The sequence below is a fragment of the Polyodon spathula genome, chromosome 23, assembly GCF_017654505.1.
Source record: "Polyodon spathula isolate WHYD16114869_AA chromosome 23, ASM1765450v1, whole genome shotgun sequence".
Taxonomy (NCBI): Eukaryota; Metazoa; Chordata; class Actinopteri; order Acipenseriformes; family Polyodontidae; genus Polyodon; species Polyodon spathula.
In genome coordinates, this window is record NC_054556.1 from 26991729 (window position 1) to 27014857 (window position 23129).

Here is a 23129-nt window from a genome sequence, read left to right on the forward strand (position 1 = left end):
GCATTGCTATATACCCCTGCAGAGTCTCCCAGAGCAAAAGCACAGCGAAGTGTAATAAAGCATGGAAATGCAAAGCAGTAGGTATGCATTGCAAAGACTAGACAGGTAGGAAAAAACAATGTTGAAAAGACACACCAGCTAAACTATGGTTAATGCAACCGTGGGAAATTTGTGGGGAAAACTGCACACATACAGTGAAAAACTATTGGAAGGGCAGGCAGGGCACTCAAACAACCTACCAGAAGCCATACTGCAGCATTTAATGTTAGATTTTGAAATGTCACATTTTTCCATTTTTGTCAGTTTTCCGTTATGTATATGGCAAGCTACAAGGCGGTATGTAATTCAATATGCAAGGTAGCATTATCCAGCAGGTTCCATTCGACTTTATGAAGCAAAAGTAATTCATTCTATAGGGTGATGCTAAAATTTCGGCATAGCTGTCCTGTAGCTGCAGATTAAAAACGCCTTCCCCTTTAAAATGCAGCAGCGTGGTTTAGCAGTCAGAGCGTGCGCAGTGACAGGTTGGGAGTGGGTCCTGGTTTGAATTAAAGAGCTAATCAACTACACCCAGCAAGCAGGAACAGTGGCACTGTCAGATAGGGTTATTGATTTTGCCATTAGTATTTCTTAATAAAAACTAGTGACGATGGAGGAGCTGAGCGAAGAGGCGCTGCTGGAGTACATCTCGGCCGCTGGAGGCAGGGTGAAGAACTCGGATTTACTGAGGGATTTCAAACATTTTATTAATCATAGCGACAAAAATGTTCGCGGTGAGTGTAATAATAGCAATCCTAAAGGGCATGCTGTACAGTGAATAAATGCACTGTACAACAAGCACGGTGCTTTCCCTTTCAGTGTTTATTAAGCTTGAAAAGTTAGTTAGTTAGTTAGTTGTGATGATGACAATTAAAAAGTTTAGACTATGGGACAGCTTTCTCGACATCAGGTTACTAAACTCTAAAGCGTGGATACTATTGTCATTTAAGAAGGGTACAGCAGGTCAGGTAAACAGTGCATATGTATAGAATTAAAAAAAACAAAACAAAACAAAACAAAACAAAAAAACTCTTTAAAGCTAGTTAGTGCGGGCGGGGGGGGGGGGGGGGGGGGTGGGGACTAAAGTTTTTGTAAACGTAAACAACATCTGTTTTGTGTTAAAAAAAAAATACGCGCTCTGCTGGTGTGTCTCCGTGCAGTGTCTGCAATGTCTGCTGGTCACTGGTAGCTTTATTAGCTCCAGTTACCCTCGGATTAAATGCGCTGCAGCAATTGAAATATCAGGAAATACAATTCCATTGCTGCAGCGCATTTGATGCTTTCAATATGTTTAGCCTTGTATTTTAACAACAGGCTGCACTTACAAAGGGTTACAGTAGTTAAAGGATAGCAAAGTGTAATAAAGCATAGGCGAGCATTGTGAAGCCCAGAGAGCTACGGTAAAGCCTATTAACAAATGCGTTAGACCGTGGTAAACTATGGGAGATGGAAAAAGCCGAGGGAAACTATTTACTCTGCAAATGTAGTGTTTTCTAAGGGTGGCCACCGCTCGGACAGGTTGTGTCATGTTACCTGGGCAGCGATCAAGCGAGGGATACAGAGAATAGGGGCCATGTTAATATCAACCAGGACCCTGGCAGGCAAGTAAATACCTTTACTGCAGGATAAGCCTTTGTGAAAGGATGTTTCAAGTCTTACCAAAACTAGTGAGAGTCCCCAATTGAGTGGAACTTGAATGTAACCTTCTGAGCACCAAGAAGATAAGGATTTTCCCACCTATTGAATGCAACAGTGAAGTTTTCCAGCCCTGTGCACTGCAAAAGTGCACGGATGTGGGAGGCAGTTTTGCATACTTGCATAAAAATCTATAGATATGCAAACGTGTACCTGCAGCTGCAACAGAGAATTCCTTCTTGTTCGTGCCAGGATTCCTGCTGAAGAAAAGTGATCTGATCATGCTGGGGTGACGAGGTTGTTGGCTTTCATCCTTGAACAGGAAAGAGCTGTGATTATCTGTCTTTGCATCACAGACCCGCAGATGGGTTTGCAGCCTGGTCTGTTGCTGGGCGGGGTTGATCTTTCTCCTGCTAGGGGTTTTTGAACTGCTGTGATTTAGACAACCCATTTCATGTCTATACCCAACTTGCTGTACTTCATTTAAGTGCAACCCGTGTTGTTCTAAGCCACCTGCTGGGCACTTGACAAACTGCAGCTCTGCTGTTGAATACAGAATTCCTCTGCTTGGGACTCGGTGCCTATCAGGCTGCTGTTTTTAGGTTTCAAGTAAAACCTCGTTCTCATTTGCTGCAGAATGTGGAAGCTGTGACCTGGCCACAGGAAGCCCCAGTCACATCTAGCAGGGCTGTCCACTGCATTACCTCAGGAAGGATGTGCTTGTAAAGAATACTGCCGGGCTGGGAGGGGGCGCTTTCAGAAGGCAGGTTGGCTGTGGGTCCTGGTGTGAGTCCAAAGGGTAGCGATGTCCGACTTGTTTGGAAAGCAGTCACTGTGGGGACCAGCGTGACAGCCACTGTTCTGCAGTTTAAACATTGAGCACTGTCAGCAGAATTCCTTTCCTACAGAGACGATACTGTCGAATGCAGTGCTTAGGAGGGACTGGGGTACAACTCTTTTCAGGTGGAATCCTTCTGCGGTTTCTTTTGCTTTTTGTTTTCTTGTCTCTGAGAACACATGGTCCCTGTGCTTGCGACCCTGCATGGGACTGGCGGCACAGTAGCTGAGTTTTTGTTTTGTTGTAGTCAGGGATGTTAGAAACACTCAAACATTCTCACGCGCCAGTTTAACATCAGCGTCCTGCACAAACTCACACACAGCTGTTTGTGTTGCTGTCTTGAACGATCCCCTTGTTAAGAAACAATCTCCGGTAACTGAAATCCCTCCTGATTTAAAAATACATCAATAAAAACACCAAACTGTTCTTTGCATACCGACAAGCTTAAGTCTCTGAACGCACAGTATTCTCTGGAGAGCAGTAAGTGGAGCATCTTGCTTGATCTTCTCTGGCCAGTTTCCTGAGCATTTCCTGTTTTTATACTTCTGTTTGGTCCTGCAGGGGACAGATTAGGGGGGAGAGAGAGAGAGAGAGAGAGAGAGAGAGAGAGAGAGAGAGAGAGAGAGAGAGAGAGAGAGAGCGAGCGCGAGACACACACACTCACACACACACACACACACACACACACACACACACACACACGTCTTCTAAATTACTTGCAGAATCAGGTCCAGGGGAAAAGCACTTTCTCTTTATTCAGTGTGTGCTGGTGACGAGTGCTGTGGGCTGTAGAGTCTTTGAGTCTGGAGTAACAAAATAGTCTGAATTGGAGCTACAGAGATTGTTAAAAATAACATAGCAATCCACTGCTTTATTAATATATAAATGTACCTGCATGGTTAAATACAGATCTTCATAGCATGCCCACGTTCTTCTGACCGCTTGTCCTCGAGAGTCTGCAGTGTCCCAGCGCTCTGCTTCTGCACGTGTTTTTATTAAAGGGGATGTTCTAAGCGTAGCAGAGGTCATTGAATTGCCACCGCGCTGAATGGCATGGTTCAAGTTGTGCAGTGTGTTTTTCCACTTTGCAAGGATGCAATGCTGCGGACGCAGATCTGAATTACAGTAAAGGCTCAGCGAGTCAGCCCCGGGATGAGCACCAGTACAGTTTGTTCAATTCCCAGAGAGGAAATGGAGAGTTTCACTTGTCTGTCAGAGTTCGCTTCTTGTGGATGCGAGGGCTGGTTTCCTTGCTGTTGTGCTGCCAGGCGCTTTGTTTGTGTTACCCCGAGCTGCGTGCCTCCCGATGAGGCTGCTGCTGGGAAATAGTGAAGGATTTTGCTAATCGGATTTCACCAAGAGAAACTGCGCACTGGCTGGAGTTTGTGTGGACCAGGAAAAGCATGTTTATTGGGGATGGAAGTAAGACTCCATTTGCATAGCAGTTTCACCCATTCCAGGTTTTATTGCGAGCTTGATTCACCACAGTGTATAGGTAACCAGCTCAGGTGTGTCCTTGTTTAACTCGAAGCAAAACCAAGAATGGATCAAACCGCTATGCAATGGGACATATTTTCATCCCTGGTTTATGCCTGGGCCCTTTGAACTGTATGTTTATATATGCTTTTGAATTTCTCTCCACAGCCAAACACAGAGAGGACTTTAAACAGATCATCGATAAAATTGCTCTGGTGAAAACCGACAATGTAAGTATAATGTAAGGTGCTGGCATTGAATTAGTTTTGCAATTTTGTTTACTTGTGGTGGTTCAACAATAGGGGGCAGTGTAACAAGCTTTTGCACCCTTTATTTTTATTAACAACCTGTCAGTTTCTTTCTGTTGTTGCAGCTTTATAACGTCAAAAAGAACAATACTCCTACATCTTAAGTTTATTTATATTTTGGCACGTAAACCTAACCCACGTTCTTCTGGATCAGTCATTTTTGTACAGCACACAGCATGTTTTTGACAGAGCATTAAGCACCCTGTTCACTGTGCTGGTCATGTGTCTTTGGTTTGTTTCAGGGGGAGAAGTTTCTTACTCTGAAGAAGAAATACAAGCAGCTGCTGCCAGAGAGAGAGAGGGAGCCCGGGAGCGATGGGGAGCGGGCCAGCGTGCCGAGACAGGGAGGGATGGTGATGTGGGAGGGAGGGGAGGTTTCCACTGGGCTCAGCCCCCAGGTTCAGCCCAGCCTCGAACCCTCAACCCCTACAGAAGCCACACAGGACCTTAAAACGAACAGCCCTGACAGAAGGGACAAGGGGAGAAGTGCTGCGCAGAACAGAGCCGTGTGTTCCTGGTCTGGAGGTCCTGCAATTATAGTGACGGTGTGTTCGGATCCTCCCACACAGGTCTGTGGGATTTCAGAGCCCGTTTTCTTTCAAAGTTCCAGTGCATCCCGGCGGAGGATTGTAAGTTAAGGACGTTGCTACAGGGTGGTAGGGATCCTCTGTCAGACGGAGGTGGTGTTTAATTCCCCCCGGCCCCTTACTTAACTGTTGGAAGCACAGCAGATCATTGTGATGTGTTTGTATCACACTTTGTCACTCAAGCAGTTAAGCACACACGTTCAGTTCACACTCCCTTGAGACTCGCTTCCTTCAAACTTCCACGCATGGCTTCTTTTTTCCATTTTGTTGCGTTCATGCCAAATCATCTTCTCGCTGTCTTGCTCTTAAACACTGTTGCTCAGAACTGCACAGTTGCTTCCATACGGGGGAATGGACAGGCATGCTTTCTATTCATATTGCGCTGGAATTGTTGAAGCCTGCTTATAAACACCATCTTCTGTAGACCAGTGGTCTCTTCCGCCCAGTTGATTTAATAAGAAAACGTGTGCTGGCACGTTTCACACAACTCTTCTATCCCAGAATGCTTTTATGACGTTGAGTGTCCAGTTACTTCACTGCTGGTTCCCCTGTGTGCCGGCGCGCTCTTCAGAAGCACTGCAGTGATGTCTGCTACCCGTTTCGATGACGGTGCGGTGTTTCACGTTTTGTTTTTTTTCTGCTGTTAAAGGATCTGAACCCCAGCGTGGTCTGGGAGGAGCCGAGCCCCCAGGAGGGTCCCCAAGAGCAGGAGCAGCCTGAGAGCCCCAGACAGGCTGCACGCGGCTGTGCCAGCGCCCCCCAGGTGGAGGACCCCCTGGCTCAGAGCCCCAAAGAGGACGAGCAGGACGCTGTGTCCAAGGTAAGAGCCCACGACTGTGGAGCATGCATTCCCTTTAATCCCGTTTCAAATGTACAATTCGCTGAGCATTTTATTATGAAGCTGCACTGCATTGATGTGGCAGAGACTGCGTGCACAACGTCAGTGCGTGTGTGCAACAGATTCTGAGTAAATATTGAATACAAACCAGTACACCCCCTACTGGATCAACACTGCAGCTGGCCTCTGTGTTTGACCTGCGTATCCTTGACAATGGTTAAATGTTTATGATAAATTGTAAAGGTTTAACACTTGGAATGTGCTTCGACCTATAAACTCAGACTAATGTATAACCATCCCTAACCGTGAGTGGCATGGCTCAGTTCAGACCCTTGTAACATGCTGGTGTCTCTGTAGCTGACTGGCTTCAGGAGACCGGAATGGAGTTTAAGCATTTCTTAAACACTGCAGTACTTCAACAAACCACAAGATGGCGCACAAGTAACGCCAGGCTGCGTCGGGGAATGAATGTTGAAAATGAATCTTCCAGATGTTTAAGAGAAATCCACCTGAGGGCTGTACTGTAGAGATTGACAGTCTGGTTCACAGAGCTGGTTAATTATGAGCAGCAGGTAACTGTGTGACTGAGGAAGATGAGCTGGGTGTTATTTTCCTGATGCTCTTTAAGACACAGTGAAGGAGGCTGGTTAATGTTTACAGCTTCGTCCGTGAGCGACTGGCCAATCAGAGTGCCGGGTTTTGGATCTGCATTTCCATGCAGACAGAAGTATACAAGCAGAGTACATGCATACGTGCATTTATACTGAGTAACAAATTAAAATGACAGAGGCCTGTCTGAGGTACAGATGGACATGAAATATTTGCACAATGCATGCTGCAAAACCCTGAGTGATGAAAGAGTGAGCTAAGGGTGTAATTATTTAGTGTATGCGAGGAGGCAGTGTTTTTATGCAGAGGGATAGAGCAGCGTGGATTTCCATTGTCTTGATCTCCAGGCCTCAGAGTCAGGTTATGAAATGCAGCTTCCAGCACTGAAATGACAGAGCCAGCCCCTTTTAATAAAGAAGGGCTCCAGCATCGATTCCCAGGGGAACCGTTTCTAGGATTTGCAGCAGCTTGGAGAACAAAATATTATGAAACATGAAGTAACATAACCCACTGCTCCCCTCGATAACGTCATGGGAAGAAGCTGCAGTTTTTAAGGCTGGCTTTCTCCCAGCGTTTGCTTTCTCAAAGGCCAAAAAAGGCACTTTCTAAACACTTGGCATATTGTGATAACATCCCTCCTGGATCCGCTCGCCATTAACCCTAAACGTTTTGAATCGGGTCGAGTGACGCCCTTGAAGGAGCGCTGCAATTCCTTGTGGCTGTAAAAATCATATTAGTCTATAGCCCCTGTGGACTGAAACATATTTCATTCTGACTGTCTCTCTATTCTCGCTATAAATATACTCTTAAATTTTATAGTTTTGCCTTTTTTTTCTCCTCTAATTCTTAACTGTCTATTATGTTCGGTATCTTTGTATTGTTATTCATTTTGTTCTTTTTTTTTCCTTATTTTTTTTTTGTTTTTCTGTTTTTTAGTATTTGTCTACAGCATCCTAGGTCCATTTATGCTTTCATTTTTCCTTCAAATAGCTCGGTATTTTTTTTTGTTTTTTGTGCCTTTTGTGTTTTTTTTTAATTTCTAAATATTTCTGGCCCACCTGACCTCATTCCAAAAATGCCAAATCTTAACAAACGAGGGGGCCCATTGAACCCTAATCCATAAAGAATAAGCTCCCCACCTCGGTGGTGAGTTGTACAAAGACAGGCCTTAAAAGTGGTTCCCCTAGGGACAAAATACCCAATCCTCTGACCCGGCCTGAGTTGGCAAAGCGTTTTGGCAGCTCCCCCTATACAGAACATGGGGATCTCAATTGGATTCGCTCCGTCTTAGATTTGTTGATTGCGCCTGTCCAGGTGAGTCTTTTTGGTTCTCGGTGGGCCGGCACATCCTCTTCATTGCACAAAGGCTTTGTTTTTGTTGGGAGGTGGCCCATTATTTCTTGCCTTTTTTTAATATAATGGTGTCGTTTAATGGTGGCTAACTCTCCGTAGGTGTTTCACAGTGGCGATTTTTTCGGAATCCGGCTTGTTTCTTTTTTTTTATTATAACCCCCAACCACTGGAGCTGACCTCTTCCCCCAAACATTTCTTTGTCCCCTGACCGTGTTTTGGAGCGCTCCTTGTCTCACCCAGTTTTTTGCTGCGTTGCGTTTGATGGTGGAGGCCACCTTGCTTTTGAGGGGTGGTATTTGCACCGACGCTAGGGGCCTATTCAGACAAAATCAGGTGTATATATACACTGGAGACCATGTAGAACATAACTTAGATTGCACACAAGTTGGGCACCCCTTTTTAACTACTTCTGTTGACCTTCTGAAGGTGAACTGGCTGTTTTTGTCTACTTTGAATTAAGTGTATAAATCTTTCACATCTTTGATTACACGGGTATAAGACCTTCCTTCAGTGCATCCCTCGTTATAGTGAAAGGAGCATGTGTTTGAGTGTGATGAGCTGTAGATCACGATCAGAGAACAGTTTGCAGTCAGCAGGTTTCACTTAGAGTTTTAATGGCTGCTTTCTCTTTGTGGTTAAGCTGGCCTCTCTAATGAACGACGTACCAATGCAAGAAAAAAAAAAGATAACTGAGGGGATATCTGAGTTCAGTGAAACGGAACTAGCGTCCAGCAAATTGTTCAGCGTTTCAGGCAATTATCATTTCTGCACAATTGGCTGCAATTTGGCATAATGTGTGACTGTTAAGGTTTGTGTTGGTAATTGCAGTGTTTAAACTGATCAGGCTGGGATGGGACACTTTGCACAGACCTCCTGCAGGGCACAAAGGCATGGGAAATAGCTGGGTTTGTTTTGGTTTCTTTAAATAAGTTTACTTTTTAAATGAAGTGCTTTTCTTTCTTTTTTTAAAAGTTAGAAACGTTAATGGCTGTAGAAGCAAAGCTGGAGTCTTGCATTACCTGGTGTGTACTATTGGAATTACATTTGGGTAATCAAACTGCGTATAGATGTTATCTTAGAGTTATATATATATATATATATATATATATATATATATATATATATATATATATATATATATATATATATGTAGTCGTGTCTGAGTTGTTTGCTGATACTGTCTTCACAAGGAAACTCGACCCCTTTTCTAATGCCGTGTGTTCTCATTCTATGTTAATCAGTCCGAGACTGAACAGGATGAAGACGGCACTGGCAGTATGGGATCCTCTGCGATTGCTGTAAGCCCTCCTTGTCTTTTCTGTATTGGGGGTGCACATGCATGCAGTGTAATGATATATGGACTTTCACTTCCACACTCACTCACTCACTCGCACTCTGAATGCGCGTGCACACACACACACACAAACACATGCCCTCAGAAAGCACACTCATACACACACGTCTGTAAACTCACAAGGGATCTGAAAATCTCACAATGTAAACTTTAGAAGTACTCCTGTAATGAATGCATTTGAAAGTAGAGTTAGGGGTATTGAAGTGTTCTGGTGCAAGTGTGATTTGTGCTGAATGTGGCACTGATCTGACAGAGTCGCAAGGTGCTCTGTCTGCAGCAGTGCGTTCGGCTCAGAGGAGAGGCACACCTTGTTCTCTTTCTCTCTCTCTCTCTCTCTCTCTCTCTCTCTCTCTCTCTCTCTCTCTCTCTCTCTCCCTTCATAGCTGGACCCGCTGGAGAAGGAGTGGATTCACTCTGCAGCCTGCGGGAGACTTCCTGTTCTCAACCATCTCCTCCAGCAGGACCCCACCCTGGTGTATAAGAAGGTAGCGCAAAATAAAGAAAGTTGTCATGACTGTAAACAAACGTTTGGGGGAAGAAGGACAAGGTGATCGGTGAGGGTTACAAATGAAAAGCCTTCCTACGTAAGACATGCTGTCCGGAGGCTTGTCCAGGGGAGGCACCCCAGCATGGCATGCAGGGGGAGTCCTGCAATCAGGAGCTTGGGAGTTCGAATCCTGGCTGTGCTGAGTTTCCTTTCAGGCAGAGAATTCCCAGGCCTTTGCCTCCAGAGGCTCGGTAAAACCCATTGCTGAAAAGAGGGGTAGACTTGACCGCAAAATAGAAAGAAAGAAAATAACTAAAACAAGGTGGAGACGAGACAGGTGGTCGTTTTGTAGTTTCCCGTTTTTGCCTTTTTAAAGAGTGAACCCGTAGAACGCTTTGCGCGTTTATTCAACCACAATGGATGATGTTTTTGTACCAGCGATAGTTCTTGAGTCACCCTTGTGATGGCATTTTCAGCTCGGTAAAGTGATACTTTTTTCAGTGGCCGTCGGTGGAATAATTCTTTTTTTTTGTTTTGTTTTATCTCTTCAAATCAGGACTTCACATCTGTAAGTATATTCCTTTTCTTTGTAATGCTTTTTTTCCCATATAGAATGGGTGCTAGCCAGGCTGATTAGTGATTGTATGTTGTTAGGTATTGTTATGTGCCCAATCCCACAATTTGCTGAGGTCACAGAGTGTTCAGTCTATCCATGTGCAGGTATTGTAAGTTACAGACAGTGTGTAATAAACCAAGCTTGGGAGTTGTGGTGACTTCATCAACTCATTTCTTCATGTGAAGCCCTGGGTGAATTAAACGTCCTCTAGTGTTCTGTGTAGTGTTGTGTACTTGTGCTCTATATCCAGAGCCAGTAATGTAACCAGTCTAATTCTTTCTTTTGTTTTCTCTGGGGGGGCTCTGCTGTTATTCCTGCCTGTGCTTCTGTCTTCTCTCCCAGGGGGTAAGTTACTTCAGTGTTATTAAGAGCCTGTGCTTCTGATTGCCTCAGTGTTTTGACTGTTGAGATAATTAAATGTGCATTAATTGCACATAGTGCCATTTTTGGCTGCTGCGTTTATTGGACGATTGTATGCCAAGTGGCACAGCTCCTGATGCTTGTACAGACTACATCTTGTTCACTGCAGTAAGATTTTTACATTAAGATTTTACAATAAGAACCACAATTCACAACTGACAACCACGGTTTAAGTATGTCTCCCAAGTTGTTTGATATTAACAATTAGGCTGTGTATATAGATCTAGATTTTTTTATTTTTTTTAGTCTTGCCCAAGAGTGGAACGTTGATCAGGACTTGAAATTAAAAAGTTTGTCAAAGAGTGTTGCTTGTTTCTTTTAGCATTGTTGCGTATCTCGCCTGCCTCATTCTCATCACCACTACAGCTTTGCCTGTACATTTCCAACACCTGATGCATCCAAAGCTTGCAAATGCAGCTCCGATCACGAGACTCCAAGGGAGGCAAACTCAGTCCAATAAAAAGCCTGTCCAGGAAGCAAATTCAGCAGCACAGATGAAACAGTGCTAGTCCTACCTCTGTGAAGACTGACGTCTACAGGGAGACTGTTTCTAAGGGGGAGATAACCATCAGCTCAGTGGCAGATTTTAATTCTGCTGGTCGACCTGAACCTAAATCCTCACAGAGCCGTGCTTCAGACCACCTTCCGAGGACCCCCAGAAAAACCCCACTGTCTCCACTCTGACAAGATACATGGCCTCCATTCAAGGGGAAGGGATTATAGGATTCCTGGAGCGCGACAAAGGCCCAAATGGCTCATTAAAATAATCTGGAAGTAATGGAGGAGGCAGGATTGATTGAAGAGCGATGGGCGCTCAGTCCCGGGAAGGGGTTTAATCCGCTTCACGCTCTTTGATGGGATGCACTGGAATCCTTTGCTGCTGTACATTGCAATGTTGTGTGTACAGCAGCAAACTGTTTCTTCCGTGGCCTGGGTTCACAAGGGTTAAAGTTGCCATTGTCATCAGACTGGATTGTTTGCACTGGCAGCTCAATTGAGGGGCAGTCTCATGAGCGTTAAACAATTGTGTCTTATTAAATTACATCCGCTTAGTGGAGACGAGTGGCTGGGAAGGGACACGTCTTGAAAGTCTCGTCTCATTCCCTGTCTTGTGTTAAGAGGTCTGACAGCCTCTTCTCATTCCCTCTCTTGTGTTAAGGGCTCTGACAGCCTCTTCTCATTCCCTGACTCTCTTGTGTTAAGGGCTCTGACAGCCTCTTCTCATTCCCTGACTCTCTTGTGTTAAGGGCTCTGACAGCCTCTTCTCATTCCCTGACTCTCTTGTGTTAAGGGCTCTGACAGCCTCTTCTCATTCCCTGACTCTCTTGTGTTAAGGGCTCTGACAGCCTCTTCTCATTCCCTCTCTTGTGTTAAGGGCTCTGACAGCCTCTTCTAATTCCCTGACTCTCTTGTGTTAAGGGCTCTGACAGCCTCTTCTCATTCCTCTCTTCTGTTATGTTTGGATCAAGGCTTGCTGCCACGATGGCGGTGTTAAATGCAGGCAGATTGCAGCTCGTTTTGCTGCCCTCGTTTGGATAATGATATATATATTTTTTTTTACATGTGAAAAGAGAAAGAGAAAAACGCAATTTCTGCTAAAGTTACAGTTCAAGGGTTAAAATGAGACTACCCAATGGAAACCAGATGGGCTTCTTGATAGCCTGTCCCTGTGAAAGCATGAGGTTGAGTGACAGAGCATGCATGTGTGCAACCAGTCGAGATGCTTTTACAGCAGTTCTGGCATTCAGAGTGGTGGTTCCAATAGTGCAGTCTTGTGAGTCCAGTAGGCATGGCGTGTAATACTTTCCACAAGAAGTGTTAATCAGTTGTCCTATTTATAAAGATTTCTCGTAACACTGTGTGTGTGTGTGTGTGTGTATGTGGGTGTGTGTGTGTGTGTATATGTATATATATGTATGTATGTATGTGTTAATTAACTCCTTTGTATTTTCTTTCTGTTTTTTTTTTTTTTTTTTTTTTTTATAACATGTTCCACCTCCCCTTCAAACGTGTTGCCGGCCTGCTGTAGTTTGTAAGTATGCTGCTTCTTTCTTTACACTGAGGTGCAGAATTATCAAGTGCTTGATTGCACTGTTTATATCAAGAGAAGGGTTTACTTGAGACCAAGATACAACATTACACCCGGTCACTGTCCCCTTCCAAACACTTTATAAAGTGAGCGTGCTGCAGCAACAGCAGCTTAACACATGAGGATCAGGCCAGCGGGCTTCGCACTCTTCCTGTCTGTGCTGCTTTGTCATGTTTGAGGGTGATAAAGTAGCAGGATATTCAACAGGGTTTATTTCCAGTGTATCGTGTTACTGCCTGCACTGTGTTTGATAACCCAGACAACACACACAGGTATATCAGTAACTCTTGAAGTGCTTAAACAATTAGACCAAACACAGAATGGATTAGCAGGGATTGATGACCAGTGCTCTCAATTCATGTCAGGGTGAGCCATTCTCTTGGGGAGCTCCCAGGGGGATAGGGTTGCCGGTTGCTTGGTTGTTTTATTATGTCTCGGCGTGTGGATGTATTGATTATTGATGTATCACGACAGTTATTAAGCATTGTAATGAACATGCACATTGCAGTCGCTTGGCTTGGGATGTCTGCTTGTGCTGAGTCTCATCTACCCAGTGTGGAGTGCTCAGTAAACCATGTGGAACACCGTGATTGGCCCCTAGTGGGCGCTCTTGAAGCCTGTTTGTGCATTGTACATGATTGATTGATTAACCATGAGCAACTTAAAAGCTGTGTGCTTTGAGACCTGAGCTCATTCATTCTGAATTGTATCACTCCACTTACAGCCATGCTTCAGGCTTCAGGGCTTTTTTGGTCTAGTTGCACGCTGAGTGTTTTATACAGAATGTCTGGGTCTTGCTTGTTTGAATACTTCTGGTCTTTAGTCTGACTTGTATATTTTAACTTGCCACCACTGAACTCAGGACCTACAGAAAACAAAGGTATTGTTATAGCGCTTGTCTGAGTGAGCAGCATCCTGATTGTACTGATCAATCAATCAATCATTGAGTTAATCAGTCATTCAGTATTGAGAGAGAGACACGTGAATGCACGTGAATACAAACCTGTGATTATACACCCAGAGACCCTCATGAGAGCTTGGCACAGGGATCCGTTATTGCAATCAATAAGGAAACCTCACGCTCTCTGTTGCTTAATTAGCACAATTGGTCCCAGAGTTTCTCATTAATAATCAGTGTAGTGGTTGAAAAGAGAAGTGTACAGTAGACGAACGACCCTCCTTTCAAAAATACTATTTTCAAATCTGTAAACACGCGAAGGAAATCTTTTACCATCTAAATGAATACTTCTGAACAGTAAAAGTTTTGTAAAACTATTTTTGGGGAATGAGAATTTCTCATCCTAGTTTTTCAGCAGTTATGTATTTACCTAAAAGGGTAAAAGAACACAGATATGCATGTACACACACACACACACACACACACACACACACACAGTCTCCTAACTGTATCTTCTTGTTAATCCTGACACATGTCCAGTGCTGTCAGAGCTGCACGTGAAAAGCCGTGTCGAGTAATGATTTCAAAGGAGAAAGTTAGAGGGGGCCATTCAGCATTGCTTAGATAGCAAATCTAGAGTAATTGCAACAAGTCTGTAAACAGAAAGCGAGGCATTGGTGAAACTCACTAATCACACATGCAATTATACAGGGAACACTTAGTATAATTTTGGACATCGTTTTTGTTGTAAATATGAGGCTTGGTAATTGCGCTGGGTGTTCTGAGCGCCGGGTGGGGAGACAGGACTGATGGTTTTGGGGCTGATGGGTTGGGCGGGTTAGGCATCTGAGGGTCACACCAACATCATCAATCACGCGGCCTCTGACAGCCGTTCACACCCTGCCCTGCTGTGGGCACGCTCGGTTTGTTGTTTTGTAATTAGCCCCGTTAAATCACAGGAAACGTCACTCAGCCTTTTACACAGCTGGCCAGGGCTGTCGGGGAGCCAATCGCAGAGCAGCGCTGTGGTTTGATTGACTGCAGCAACAACAAAGAGCATCTGATGAACAGCACTGCGCACTCAGCATTGGAAAGGGCGGGGGCGGGGGCCGGGGGGGGCTTTTCATCAGCTTAAAGATTCCTTTCTGTGCCAGTACAGGTGCACAGGGGAATCCAGTTACTGTGGCTTCCAGCGGAAAGGTTTCAAACGTAACCTAACGGAGGAGTGTTGCAGAGTTGGGTCTGTCTGGGTTGTGTAGGAAGCACAAAAGGAAGTGGTCAAGCTTTGTGTGTGGTGATTGGTGCAGTTAGGAGTCTGAAATCACTATTTTTTTTTTTTCCTTTTCCTTTTTAAAAAGACAGCGTTGCACTGGGCAGCCAAGCATGGTAAAGAAGACATGGCCACCATGCTGGTGGATGCAGGGCTGGATGTCAATACCAGAGCAGTGAGTATCAGGGTGCTAATACCAGTCAGAGAGGGGTGACGGTGCTAATACCAGTCAGAGAGGGGTGACGGTGCTAATACCAGTGGGTGCTAATACCAGGGCAGTGAGGTCAGCTGATACGGCAGGGTGCTAATACCAGGGGTGACGGTGCTAATACCAGGGCAGTGAGTGTCAGGGTGCTGATACCAGGGCAGTGAGTGTCAGGGTGCTAATACCAGGGCAGTGAGTGTCAGGGTGCTGATACCAGGGCAGTGAGTGTCAGGGTGCTAATACCAGGGCAGTGAGTGTCAGGGTGCTGATACCAGGGCAGTGAGTGTCAGGGTGCTAATACCAGCGCAGTGAGTGTCAGGGTGCTGATACCAGGGCAGTGGTGTCAGGGTGATACCAGGGCAGTGAGTGTCAGGGTGCTAATACAGGGCAGTGAGTGTCAGGGTGCTAATACCGCAGTGAGTGTCAGGGTGCTAATACCAGCGCAGTGAATGTCAGGGTGCTAATACCAGGGCAGTGAGTGTCAGGGTGCTAATACCAGGGCAGTGAGTGTCAGGGTGCTAATACCAGCGCAGTGAGTGTCAGGGTGCTAATACCAGGGCAGTGAGTGTCAGGGTGCTAATACCAGGGCAGTGAGTGTCAGGGTGCTAATACCACCAGTGAGTGTCAGGGTGCTAATACCGCAGTGAGTGTCAGGGTGCTAATACCAGGGCAGTGAGTGTCAGGGTGCTAATACCAGGGTGCTAATACCAGGGCAGTGAGTGTCAGGGTGCTAATCAGGGTGCTGATACCAGGGCAGTGAGTGTCAGGGTGCTAATACCAGCGCAGTGAGGGTGCTAATCAGGGTGCTGATACCAGGGCAGTGAGTGTCAGGGTGCTAATACCAGCGCAGTGAGTGTCAGGGTGCTAATACCAGGGCAGTGAGTGTCAGGGTGCTAATACCAGGGCAGTGAGTGTCAGGGTGCTAATACCAGCGCAGTGAGTGTCAGGGTGCTAATACCAGGGCAGTGAGTGTCAGGATGCTAATACCAGGCAGTGAGTGTCAGGGCAGTGAGTGTCAGGGCAGTGAGTGTCAGGGTGCTAATACCAGCGCAGTGAGTGTCAGGATGCTAATACCAGGGCAGTGAGTGTCAGGGTGCTAATACCAGCGCAGTGAGTGTCAGGGTGCTAATACCAGGCTAATACCAGGGCAGTGAGTGTCAGGGTGCTAATACCAGCGCAGAAAGCTTCAATAACACATGCAGAGACTACATGACTGTCATACACAAGCATAACAATATGTTGTTCTTCTTTTGTTTGTTTTTTTGCATGTTTGTATCGTGGTGGATTCCAACAGCATGTAAGTTTCCTTTGGTTATGCATTTCTATTTCATAGGATTACCTTCCAGTACTGTTTTACTTGATCTAGTTAGTGATACTAGTGATAATGATGTTCCTTGCGTCATTGCATGTTATTCTTAACACCGTCCTCGTGTGCTCACGGTTCCCCTGATATTGAATGACAAGGGCTTGATATGTAGTGAGAGACAGTGAGAAATGAACTGCTTTATACATGATCCTGTACAGTGCAGTGACATGACATTTCATTTCTGTTCTCCCCTAGGGTTACACCCCACTGCACATTGCAGCTCTGCACAACCACAGGCACATCATTGATCTTCTAATCAACTATGGTGAGGAGCTTCCCCATAGACAATATCCAGGAAGCTTCAGACCGCATCCCGGGATGTACCTAACAGTGGAGTGGAAACACACTCGTGTTCCTGCTTTCTCTTGTGTTCCACTGCCGTATTTATTGTTTCTCTTCATGTATTCTAGGTGCAAAGCAGGATGTTCGGGATTACAGTGGCCAATTAGCCCTGCAGTATCTCAAAATGCAGCATTCCAGTGATGGCAGGAGTGATGCGCGTAAGTTTGGATTTGTATCTATCTATTGTTTTAACATGGAATGCTGTATTAAGCACAATGTAACACTGACGTTCAATGGACCGTGTCATTATACTTGTGCTCAGTGATAGGGTCAGTCTTTACAAACTTCTTTTACACATTTCCTTAGTAGAGGCTTTGGGTTGAACTGGTGCAACTCACTGCAGGCCCCTCACAATGGCTATGAGTTTCTACTGTCTGAGATTCTGTATCGACAGCCCAGGGTAATTAGATCTTGAGGTTAAACCTGACTTTGATCTGCAAAGAGGTGGTGGTGGTCCGGACGTGGGCGGTTGGGTGAAATTAGCACTCATTTTTGAGATCTCCTTATCCCAACCGTATCATTAAGACTGTCTGTCACCTGATTTCCAGCAAGCTGACTCCTGTGCAGTAGAATACATCACCAGTCATTACAGGGTTAGTTTTCTGTGGTTTCCTGCCCAGTAGTATTGAATAGTATTGACACCCATCTTTTCAATGCAAGTCCCTCTAGAGAGATGTGACTCCGCACTGTGTGTATTCCGCAGTAACATTAGCATTGCAGTGGGCCCATGTTCAGAAAAAGATTTGCATCTCTTTTCATTCTGTTTTCAATCCCAGAATTCCCTGTCTCTCATGGGAACGAGCGCAGGAGCAGGAAGCTGGCGACGCTTTTCTCCGGGAGCTCGAAGAAGAGGTGGGGCTCGGCGGAGGACCTTGCGAGCGGGGAGGAGAAGGGGGGTGGGTCCCAGCTGCTCATGCCGCCGGCATTCAGACCCAGGAAGTTCTCCCGGTAACAGGTGGAGGCAGAGACGGCTCCTCCCGATCCTCCAAGTACCTGCAGCTGCACAAGACCAGGATTCCATTGAAGGAATGGCTACTGCACCCTTTAAACGGCTGCTTTTAAAATGAAAAGCTGGGATTTGTTCTGCGAAAATATAGCACAGCGTTTTCAATAAGGGATTCAGGTATCTGGGGCTGGAAACTGCCGACATGAAACACTACAGTCCTTTAAAATGTGCAGTTCTTCTGTGAATCTATCGCTTCTATTTCTTTTATTTGTTTTTATTTCGCTGTCTCCAGAAACGAACTTGCTGTGCATGTAGTCTTAGATGTTTCATATAAACGCTACGCCAGTTCTAGTGGAATCACACACAGCAGTGTGTATATTTTCTGCACTAAAAACTAAATAGCTGAAGTAAGGCAATACTGCCATATGAGCACTGAGACTTATTTCAAAGTAGTTTCACATAGGACTAGATTTAAAATCTATATAGAAATGAAAAATGAAGGCTAGTATTTTGTTGATGTAGGGGTCGTGCATTTTTGTATTGCTGTATGTATAATTTGCATTTTTTACAGTGTTGTAATAATTAGTTGGTGCTTTTTGAAATGCTGGAGCGAAGGCACGGAGACCGACTCCCTCCGTTCAGACTGCAACAGCGCGTTCGCTGTTTCGTTTCTGTTGCTAATGGGTTGATTGCCGATGTCGCTTGTGCAGAGTACCTCCAGGAGCCTCCTCTAAGGGTATGACGTTCGTGAAGGGTTTAAAGGGCAGAGGTGTTGAGCTGGGACTGCAAGTCTTGCAATTTTACCAAAAAATAGTTTGTCATTTTATTGTGCTGTTTTCTGTTTTTTTTTTCTTTGTTATACAATGTTCTGTCTTCATTATATTTATATATACTGTATATGCAAAAAAATATAGTAGCTGTTTAATCTGTTTTTGCAGTTGGTAAAAAAAAATAACTGAGGAGACTTGCAAACATATTTATTGGTTTAATTTGTTTTTTTTTTATTCTTTTTGATTGAACATGTATTATATTCAGCATTTTTTAATAATTATTAGAAATAATTTTCTATTGAGGTCAGTTCACAAACAGTGTTGTCTAGTGGTTAGAGCTGAGGGACTGGGAGGCAGTGTGGTCTAGTGGTTAGAGCTGAGGGACTAGAGCTGAGGACTGGGAGGCAGTGTGGTCTAGTGGTTAGAGCTGAGGGACTGGGAGGCAGTGTGGTCTAGTGGTTAGAGCTGAGGGACTGGGAGGCAGTGTGGTCTAGTGGTTAGAGCAGACTGGGAGGCAGTGTGGTCTAGTGGTTAGAGCTGAGGGACTGGGAGGTTAGAGCTGAGGGACTGGGAGGCAGTGTGGTCTAGTGGTTAGAGCTGAGGGACTGGGAGGCAGTGTGGTCTAGTGGTTAGAGCTGAGGGACTGGGAGGCAGTGTGGTCTAGTGGTTAGAGCTGAGGGACTGGGAGGCAGTGTGGTCTAGTGGTTAGAGCTGAGGGACTGGGAGGCAGTGTGGTCTAGTGGTTAGAGCTGAGGGACTGGGAGGCAGTGTGGTCTAGTGGTTAGAGCTGAGGGACTGGGAGGCAGTCTGGTCTAGTGGTTAGAGCTGAGGGACTGGGAGGCAGTGTGGTCTAGTGGTTAGAGCTGAGGGACTGGGAGGCAGTGTGGTCTAGTGGTTAGAACTGAGGGACTGGGAGGGAGTTTGTGAATGTGATTATAAAGGACCGAGGACAGGGAATCCTGATTCATTCGTAATGTATGGTTTGCTTTTTTTTTTTTTTTTTTTTTTTTTTACATTTAGGTTTTGAAAAAATAATTATTAGTTTCACATGAACAAATTCTTTCCAAATGAGGGTTAGATTTCTCACCTTTTCCTTTCTTTACTGGAAAGCAGAGAGAATGCATACAATCTTCCGGAGCGCTGTCTTGTAACTGAAGCCCTTGAGACTTTCATTCAGAAAACGGGACTGTTTTACTTGGGGTGGGTGGGTGTGATCTAGTGAGATCAACTTTTCTGGCTTCTGCTCCATCAAACCTGCATCACCGTGACCCTCTCCTCCTCTTTCCTTTTCACCACAACAATCTCATTTTTACAAAGTGCCTTTGATCTACAAAGTCCACTCTGATTTACTTTGAGGGGCACAGATGGAGCAAATATGGGAGCCGCTGGCTGTTCATACGGCTTTAGCTCCTAATTCCAGATTAGCTGAGAAGGGTTGCACTGGTTTGGGGTTTGGATATCGGAAGGGGGGTCGGGGTAAGAGGGAGGCTCTGTAATAGATACTTTTCTCGCCACCCTCCAGCTCTCAAACAAAGCCCCCTGTGAAGAGATTATAAACCTAGGGAGGCACATTAACTGTAATCCCAGTCTTTCAGGTTTGCAGACCCCCTTTTCCCTTCTGCTGTGCGGGATGCAGGATTCCGGGTCCGGCTAGTGCCTGCTATAGAGAGAGTGAACCTATGGCAGCACACTAAGGAGAGGGTTTCTCAATGAAAAGGGGGCTTGAAAAGCACAAACTGCTGGGTAACAGCTTCTTTCCCTTTTGAAGAGATTAGTGTCTACATTGTTGCAGTGGCTGCTCATTTCCATTAAACCTGCACCTCCCACCGCTCCACAGCTCTTGTGTTGCATTGTGTGAGGGCAGCCCCTGGCTTCCTTGTACCTTTTGTCTTCTGAAATGTAGATGTCATGTTGCAGATTTCTACTAATGCATTCAGTATTTGCCACGGGACTCTCTTTACAAGAACAAATGGTTGCATCAACTTGTTTAAAAAGCTGCTTTGCTTTGTTTCCCAGGAAAAGCGGAGCAGGGACCCTTGCAAACTTTAACACAGGTTCTGTGTTTCTGTTTCTCGGAGAAGTCTGGGAGGAGATCTGGTCTAGAGCAATGCTTCTCAACCCTAGTCCTGGGGTCCCCCTGGGTCTGCTGGTTTTCATTCCAGCCGAGCTCTCAATTACTGAACTAGACCCTTCCTTGAACTGATCATGTGCTTAATTAGATCTTTTTAACTGCTTTCAGCTCTTAAACACTTGCACAGTTCAAGTTACTGATAAAATGTAATAGCTAACTTGCAAGTGCAAGTGTTTACGAGCTGAAAACAATTAAAAAGGTCTAATTAAGCAAATGACCAGTTCAAGGAAGGGTCAGTAATTAAGAGATCAATTGGAATGAAAACCAGCCGCCACAGGTGGACCCCAGGACCGGGGTTGAGAACCACTGGCCTTCTGAAACCAGGGCTTCAATTCCAGTTGATGCTTTGCAGTCCTCTTGTCCTCTTGTCCAGCTCACAAAAAGACCTTTTTATATTCAAATAACCCTAGCCAAGCCCTTTCCCTCAGTGCACCTCAATGCAATCAAGCAGTTACAGATGAGACATCAGCCCTGGTTACAGTAGACACAATAGAATACAAAGAAGAGAACACAGTAACAGCAAGCAGCAGGAAAAGAATGTGCTTTTTTAAACTTCCAATCGGCCCATTTTCCAGCCTCCTGGAACTGCCTACATCACTAGGCACGGAGAAGCAATGGGACACACTTTGTCAATGGGAATTGCATACGCAAAGAAGAGGCCACCCGGTACAAACCCCATCAATCAGCCCCATTCATATGGGAGTGGCGCTGGCTGCTTTGTCTCACCTAACGAGGTGCTCCAGCCCAAAGGAGAGTGCAGCCCATCATTTGGAAACGCAGCCCCTGAACAGTGGGGGGTGGGAACAGGACACATTCGCCAGCTCCAGCTGTCGGGCAGCTTGTCGGTAGGTAACGAATGAGGCCTGTCACTCACCCAGCAGTGGACTGTCCGTCAGGGCTGTTTAAAGGGCTACAATTATGAAGCCATTAACAAAGACATGCTTAAATCTGTAAGAGATTCCAGAGTGATAGAGTGAGGCTGATAAAGGCAATGACGGGTGGATGGATGGATGGATGGATGGGTGGGTAGGGGGTTGCATGATGGCACGTAAGATCCTGTTTTCCTACATCATTTGATTGGAGTTTGTAATTTGTGTATCTTCACACCCTGCTGAGAGCAGGGGGAGGTGTTGCATAATCAAATGCATCTTTCCAATTCACCACATCGGATTTGTGTTTGTAAACTATTCTTGAAACCACATTGGTGAGGCCAGCCTTGCACTACAAAATAGTAACACCTTCAGAGGCTTCACATCAATTAAATCCTGGAGACACTGTAATCACAGGGTATAACAAAACAAACAGCAGAAATGCACTCAATAAAACAAGGGCAGACTTCTACTTATATATTGTAGTTGCTATTGCAGGTGATGGTTAGCAGTGTGTGGTGTAGCAATTTTACTAGCGGCCTGTGCACAGACAAGCATGTTTCTTACTCACTGAGGAGCAGCGGTGGATTCCTTAAGACTATTAGCAATTGTCTAAAAGGATAACGCAGCAATCAGGAACTTACCCTGAGGATAAGGCACAGATAGAGCTGCAGGTTTATTATATCTAACTAACAAGAACCTATGTGATGATTAATAAAGGTTAGTGTGGAGCAGGGGCTATACAGCCCTGGTGTGGGTGTTAGTACAGGCAGCTTTAGAACGTGTGCGTGTTGTTTGTATACCCTATTTTCATTATTCAGATGGATGTCATGTTAGATTTGAAGCCACTTCAAATCAATTGAATTGGCCTTGTGGCTCAATTCCTCACACATTAAACGGCTCCTATAGGTACCCCCAGAAATAGCGCATACAGACACGGTGACACGTAAGCAGGACACTTCTAGCAAACCTGGGTAGATATTTCGGGTTTAATTAACCAGTGCTGCTTATAGTGTTTTCAAAACTTCTCTGCAGCTGGTGTCGGTAAACTGTTGAGACAACATGTGATAATCCCAGAACAAGGTTTCTCCGCAGGCAGCAGGGTGAGGATGAGCGCAGACGCACTGATTTGACATGCCGCCAGCGACAGGTTAAGCACACCTGCATTGTTCCGTGTTTTGCTGAAGGCGAGGGAAGACTCGAAAGCGAACCATCTAAACACAGTACAGATGGTATCTCGGTTTGTTTGTTTCATCGTTAACATTCTGCAACCGCCCGCTTCCCCTCTGCACACCTCTCCAGCCCCTCGGGTCAGCTCCTTCGCGCAAGCTGAGGAAATCTGCCCCGCCGGCCTCTGCTTTGCTAGTGCTCTGGGTTGGCTTGAGCACTGTGAGACAACAGCCCGATTGGCAACACGGTGTGCTCATTGTTAATGAAGACACCAGAATAAAAGCGAGCACGTATTATAATGTTTGTGTTAAAGTCATTTGGAAAAGCATTGCCACAGATTATCTTCATGACTGTGCTACAATCCGTTTATTAATTAGTATTATTTGAATGCAGACAGCTAGATTATGACATTATTTCCAACAGAGCAGCTTCAAAGAGCTCCTGTTCTGAGCTCGAAATATGTAAAAATCAGAAAGAAACGCGTTATTCTGCTTCGTGTCTAAGTTATTTTTC

At 45.3% G+C, this 23129-nt stretch overlaps 1 protein-coding gene across 3 annotated transcripts; it reads left to right on the top strand.

The window, feature by feature from the left end:
• Positions 1-477: 477 nt before the first annotated feature.
• On the top strand, positions 478-18548 carry LOC121298265 (ankyrin repeat domain-containing protein SOWAHB). 3 transcript variants are annotated; one of them, XM_041225292.1, is made up of 13 exons: positions 478-773; positions 4157-4218; positions 4539-4865; positions 5533-5703; positions 8925-8981; positions 9421-9522; positions 10081-10093; positions 14470-14474; positions 14906-14992; positions 16317-16319; positions 16584-16653; positions 16799-16888; positions 17507-18548. In XM_041225292.1, exons 1-13 carry the CDS (start codon positions 650-652, stop codon positions 17680-17682), a joined length of 1287 nt encoding a protein of 428 aa, XP_041081226.1. In that variant the 5' UTR covers positions 478-649; the 3' UTR covers positions 17683-18548. The 3 variants fall into 3 exon arrangements, with proteins under 3 accessions (XP_041081226.1, XP_041081227.1, XP_041081225.1); XM_041225291.1 differs by having other exon boundaries at positions 479-773; positions 4539-4925; XM_041225293.1 differs by lacking the exon at positions 17507-18548 and having other exon boundaries at positions 4539-4925; positions 14910-14992.
• The last annotated feature ends 4581 nt before the right edge of the window (positions 18549-23129 follow it).